The 6,504-nt window shown below is 39.8% G+C and overlaps 1 protein-coding gene across 1 annotated transcript in view; it reads left to right on the top strand.

The window, feature by feature from the left end:
- The window catches only part of LOC118341972 (chloride channel protein 2-like), a 149,556-nt gene that overhangs the window by 108,316 nt on the left and 34,736 nt on the right, over positions 1 to 6,504 (top strand). Inside the window, exon 11 of the mRNA XM_035680397.1 lies at positions 3,063 to 3,276. Within this exon, the coding sequence (XP_035536290.1) occupies positions 3,063 to 3,276 (214 nt within the window). The remainder of the gene's footprint in view (positions 1 to 3,062; positions 3,277 to 6,504) is intronic.

Genomic DNA, 6,504 nt, shown 5'->3' with positions numbered 1-6,504 from the left:
TCATCCATATCTGATTTCTGTGACCTCAGCCTATAAGAATTCATGTAAATTTTCTCCATCTACAATGACTTCTCAGGGCACCCTGGTGGTTCAATAATGTTCTGCGAGTCCCCCAGACCAACAAACTGTGATGTACTGTGTGTTCTGGCACCGTTCTATCAGAACCAGCCAATTAACTTTTCGAGTAGTGCTGTGTCTTGTTGATCGACCACACGGGGCCAGCCTCACTCCCCATTGTGGCATCAATGAGCCTTGGCACCCAAGACCTGTGTCTCCAGTATTTCCTTCTGTAGCCACTTTTGACAGGGTGACTGACCACTGCAGGCAAGAACACCCCACAAGAGCTGCAGGTTTGGAGATGCTCTGACCCAGTTGTCTGGCCATCACAATCTGGCCCTTGTCAAAGTCTCTCAAATACTCACACTGCCCATTTTTCCTGCTTCTAACACATCAACTTTGAGGACAAAATGTTTATTTGCTGCCTGATATATCCCACCCACTGGACAGGAGCCCTTGATAAAACGAGAGGTTAATCAGTGTTATTCACTTTACCTCTCAGTGCTCATAATGTTATGGTCAATATGGCTGCCAATAGATCCTACTAAATGTTACACACTGGACCTTTAAGTGAGCAATACTAACATGCACATTGATTGGGCTCCTTCACATAAATATTCACGTATACAACATTTAAAGTAGATCAGATAAGATTCTGGTTATATGTAACAGGTGGAGCATACAAACAGTCCTTATTAATTTTTTTGAACAAAAAAAGACGTTTTTGACCTAATAACAGAAAATCCTGAATGTACTTCATCACTTGCAAACACCAGCTGCCCTTTCATCACCACGTCATTGTCGTCCCTTTTGAAGTTCCGTGTCTAATGAGATGCAGCGTTGTGATTCCCTCCACCGTGCTACTTGTTGACAGCCGTGTTGATTATGCCACTGTTGCAGGTTGGCGACGGCTGTTTTTCTGGGCTGCTGCTGATGTTGTTGTTGTGCTGAACTGTAGCTGATGACTCAGCCTTTTACAGGCCTGAAACTCTGATGAGCCTCTTTCATCTCACAGCGAAGCCCGCTTTAAGGACTAAATGTTAGGCCAGGCAGAGGGAGCAGCAGCATTTATCTGAGGAGGATAGGCAGACATACACAGGCTTAATTAAGTTACGAGGAAGAACAATGAAACCTGCCTTTGTAGACTCCCTCATTCACCATCTGTTTCTCTCTGCTCCCCTCTCTCTTTTCACTTTATTTTAATGCTTTCATTCTCTACTGTTTTTTTTTCTCCCAGTGTTCATCTCATTCTCTGGATTGGACTCATCCATTTTCTCTGTTCAGCAGTGAAGGCTCACTTCGCCCCATGCTGCTCTGTCTGCTTTGATGCAGCTTTTATATTGCTCTTTTCACAACACTTTATTGGAAGATTTGGAAATATCGAGGTTCCCTTTTGTATTGAATTAGCTGAATAAGTCAATTGTTGCCTTATGGGCGTATGAGAGAAGATTGTGTGGAAAGGAATGTGAATCTGGTTTGCTGGGCTGAGAGGAGAGAAGAAATTGATAACAGGATGATGACTTAGAATCTTTGAGTGAATCGATTTCCAAAGTTGAAATGTGGTTTTGTGGATTAAATCAATAATGCTGTAGGCTATATACAGTATGTTGTGTATATGATCTGAAGCAGGAATGTGAATGAAATATTGATAGTGTACCCTTTTGTGTTGGTAGCAGTATAACTGAGCCATATGACCACCTATACTGTGCATGTGGCAATGAGGGTAATGAAACTGTAACCCCATGTTTTTATATAGTTTGTGGACAGTTCGGGTATGTTTATGGCTCATGGTTCGATACAGGTCACAATACTATTTTACTCATGATTTTTTAAAACAAAATTGAATTGATTGCGATTAAAGAGGAATTATAACTGAAAAAGATTCCTTTATTTCTCAGACAAAAATCGATATAATATTTGCTCTTATATTTTCTTTATCAAATTATAGAATCCTCTTTTATTTCTGAAGTAGGGTTTAAACTGTGCAAAACAATGCATATTTCCTTTCTTTTGTAAAAAGTGAAATTGAAGTATTTGCGCCATGATACCACGATTGATATCACAGTTCATTTTTCATTTCACTGATTTGCATCTTCATGTATTTCTGTCTCAATCTTGCTATATACCTTTACATTCCTATTCATTACTTAAGTAAAAGTGGCAATACCACAGTGTGAAATATTCCATTCCAATTTAAAGTACAGAAGACTCCTGAGCAGAATATATTTTTATTTATTAATTTGATATTTTATTTAAAAAGGCACATTAATAAGCATTGCTGTAAATGCACCAGTCAGCCAAAAGCCTGTTTATACATCTGTAGTCCTTGGACAGATGTTACATTGTCGCCCTAAAAATATTATTAGTAGTGTTTAGAGGTGGAGCTAATCTGAACTACTTTAGACAGAAACCACTGGGTTGTATTTCATAAACTCATCAAAGATTTCTTTGTAAAGTATTTATCTGTAAAGTAATCGCTAACAGTTGCGTCAAATATTGCAAGTAAAATACAAGTAATTCAAAATTATACTTCAGTACAGAACATGAGTAAATGTACTGAGTTGCTTCCCATGACTGTGGAGAGATAATGTATCACCATGCAATTTTTTTTAACTTGACAGCAGAATCTGTTGTGACTATTTTTGACTATAGTCACTCTTGGTGGTGTTCTGTTGCTGAGACTATTTCTGTTTTCAGAAATTAGCAGGTCTGGTGGGAAGTGAGATATTTGAGCAGTAGTAGTGAAGCTCTTGAGTCGTTGTTATTGTTCAGCATCCTCTCTATTGTATGCTTTGTGGTTGTAAAACTGTAATTTATTGCCCTTTCAAATCATGGTAATATTAAACAATTTTTCATTTTGATGGATGATGCCCCTGAAACCCCCTCAAGGACCCCCTTTATTTAGCACCAGACCCTACCTTGAAAACCACTGATCTGAACAATTGCTTCTTTACAGTGATTCTCTGTTCTTTCACTCACCCGACTGTCCTCTCCCCCACCCAAAGGTGCGGCGGCCTTGTCTGGAGCGGTCACCCACACGGTTTCCACCGCAGTCATCGTGTTCGAACTGACTGGCCAGATCTCCCACATCCTGCCGGTGATGATAGCAGTGATCCTGGCCAACGCCGTGGCCCAGTCCCTGCAGCCCTCCCTCTACGACTCCATCATCAGGATCAAGAAGCTGCCCTACCTCCCAGAGCTGGGCTGGGGACACCACGAGTACGTACAGTGCAACATGTTGCAGACACAGTAGCACATAACACTGCATTACATTATATATATTAGCTATTGTCATTTAACAAGCAAGATACAAATGTTGATTGAGCATTAGCTTGCTACTAGCCAGATGTTGTTACCTTTGGACAGAGCTATGCCAACTGAACTTCACTTAGCCCACAGGCAACAGCTAACATTTAGCTTTTTAACATTTAACCTATTAGCATGCTAAAGTTAGCCTGGGGGGCACCTGTATTGTATCGTGTGTATTTCTGCTTGTGTAACATGCTAATTTAAGCATTTTAATGTGTTAGCTACAATCTCGTACTGAAGCCCCATTAGTTTTGCTCTGTAGGGGTTTATTTCTTTCACTATGGAAGTTTAATCAGTGAAATAATGGCTGAGATACTGTGTAAGTGTTGCCGGTCGTAATCTAATGTGCTAATAGGTAAAGCTGAGTGCACAGTGAGTCTTTATGGTTTTAAATATTGCTTTTAATTTAGCTGTTTAAACTGCACACCGTCTTACCTTCAGGGCATACGTGGAATCACAGAGAGGAATTTGCTTCACAAAAAGACAGACAAGGCTAGAGGTGCCTGGCTCAATGGCTCAGTGTTACATGTCTTTTAATTGCTTTCGCCCCCATTAATAATGTATACCAACCACACAATACTGAATGGGATTACCAGCTGCTTGCTGTCCTCCGAGCTCGGTGAAACCACGCAGAAGCACTTTTCATTTAATTGTTCGGAGCCGATTATTGTTATGGATGTTGGCAAATCATTAGGTGGAGATAATAGTTCGGATGCATCATCCACAAATTGGGAGTAATGAGTACATTTTTATTTCATCCTCCATCTGTTCATTTTCTGCGGCCATCCCCTGAAGAGTTTCGTCTCTGTCTGCTACTTGAGTCTTTCACTTTCTACATCAGCACCTCGGTTGACCCAGACTATCCATCTCTTCGTTATCTATTCCTCTCTCACTCCCATCTCTTCTGCTCTCCTCTCCTTTGTCTCTCCTTATTATCTCCTGCGACCTTATGGCCTCTCCATCCCTTCCTCACTCTCCTGCCCTGTCTGTGTGTGTGTCTGACAGAGTGGAGAGAAGAGAGAAAGCTGTGTGTGATGCGAGCCATGTCTTTAGTGAGCTGTTGCATATTTGGTTATTTTCTCTTTGCTGATTATATAATGTAGCACCCACTTAACACGCTGTGGACCGACCACACACGCTCCTAAGGCCTTACAGAATCATTAATAGTATGATATTAATAAGTACTTGCTTTAAAGGATAATCCGTTTTTATTAAAACTTGGATCTCATTTCCATAAGTTAAGCCAGTGGTTTTCAAACTAGCGTTATAGTTGACTCTGATAGGTCATAGGAGTCTATTATTTAATACTTGGGAGGTTAATTTAGGTTAATTGTTAAAATGTGACATAGAAATAAAAAGCGAGAAGTTATGTGACGCACCTGGGAGTGTGTCTAGAAAGTTACAAGTTACAGTGCAGGTGCGTCACAGAATGTCTCGCTTTTTATTTCAGCGCCCATGTTACCAGGTTACAGCAGCCAGAGTGCCCGTGTAAGTATTGTATTTATCAAAGGCAAACTCAATGTAGAAAGATAGGACTGGCAGCAGCGTGCTCTCTGTGTGGAAACCACAGGAGTGCAAGCCACAGCAGTTCAGCGAGGTATCTGTCACGCACTGGCCACACAGCCAGCGCTTGTGTAATGCAGATTAAGCCATATATCAATTAAATTCAATGGGCTTTATTGGTGTGAACAAAAACATGTTATTGCTAAAGCAATTAACAACAATTGCACATTTCCATATTACATTCTAAATACATTACAATACTTTTTTCCCCCATACAATACATATAATTTAGTACAACTACTCAATGTCATCAGTGGTTGAGAGCCCCTCAAAATTTAGTTTTTTTCAAAATTCATTCAGTTATAGTTTGTCAGTTAACCTCCAAATGATCTCACCAGCAGAAAAGCATGCAAATCTCACCATTAAATCTTGGTTTCATGTCCTCATATTTACAGAGTTAATGAAGATAAGGAGTTGGTACACAATTTTGGAGAGATCTGGGTGTGCGCTTCTGCCAACAAGTTGGTCTGGGCAGGCAGAAACAGATTGTGACAGTGAACAGAATTTAAACACATGCCTTTCCTCAGCAATCTGCGCATATCACTGTTTATTTAAGTGTCGTTTATTTCCCCTGGCCCTTGTTCACCCCTACAGTAGCCTATACTGCCCAATAGTCAGATTTTAGCATATTTGATTGCGAGTATGGTCGCAGTTCTTGGCTGTATCAAAAGTTCAGGTCAGGTCTGGAATTGATTTAGAGATTAACAGACTCATTCAGGGGGTCCCAAGGCCATCTTGTTTTAAGGGGTGTAGGAAAATGAGGCCTATACCTCAGCATTTCCCTCATTTATGTAAATAGACAACCAAAAAAAAATTTTTTTCTTAAATTTAAGATATAAAGTTTAAAGACCAGAACACAACCTATATATTACTCAGCCCTGTCCTGCATTGGAAAAGTACTTAGTTAAAAAAAAATAGAGGCAAAGCCTCACAGAGAAGGCTATTCTGTGTAGTCTGTGTGATAGTTAAAAATGTTCAAAAATCAGGAAAACTCATCTCTGATGCAATATTCACAGGAAATGATCTGCTCAAAATGAATCCAAATCACTTTTTTACACAAGCATACTGCAGTTATTGTGTTCACTATGAGTTCATTGTACAGTTTATCAGTTGTTCTCTACTGTTGAATATCATACAAAATATCCATAGAGTAGTCAGGGGTCATCAGTTTACTCAGTGATAGAAAAAGGGGTCCCTTAAGATAAAAGGTTGGGAACCACTGGTTTAGATCATCTGGCTAAACTGTTTGTCAAAGTTGTAATAAACCTTTCCAGAAATTCTATGTCTGCAGGTCTGTTAAACTTCATAAAATATTAACGATTGAAGCTTTAACAAATTCAAGTGAATTGAATTAGAAATTTAATCCGTAAAACATGAGATGTGTTGGTGTGTGTGCACGCACAGTCATTACAGCATCATCATCAATCATCATCACACAATTAAATCATTTGTACTTAATGATAAACACAAAGTTTCCAAATGTTAGAAGTTGCCCGGGCATAAAGATGATTGAGAAACTTACAGAAAGCCGTGTGTGTGTGTGTGTGTGTGTGTGTGGGCGGGCGTGTGAGTGTG

This window comes from Morone saxatilis, unplaced genomic scaffold (assembly GCF_004916995.1).
Source record: "Morone saxatilis isolate NCDOM2014 unplaced genomic scaffold, NCSU_SB_2.0 Contig8, whole genome shotgun sequence".
Lineage (NCBI taxonomy): Eukaryota > Metazoa > Chordata > Actinopteri > Moronidae > Morone > Morone saxatilis.
The sequence above is the reverse complement of the archived record's forward strand: the minus strand, read 5'-3'. Positions and strand labels throughout refer to the sequence as shown.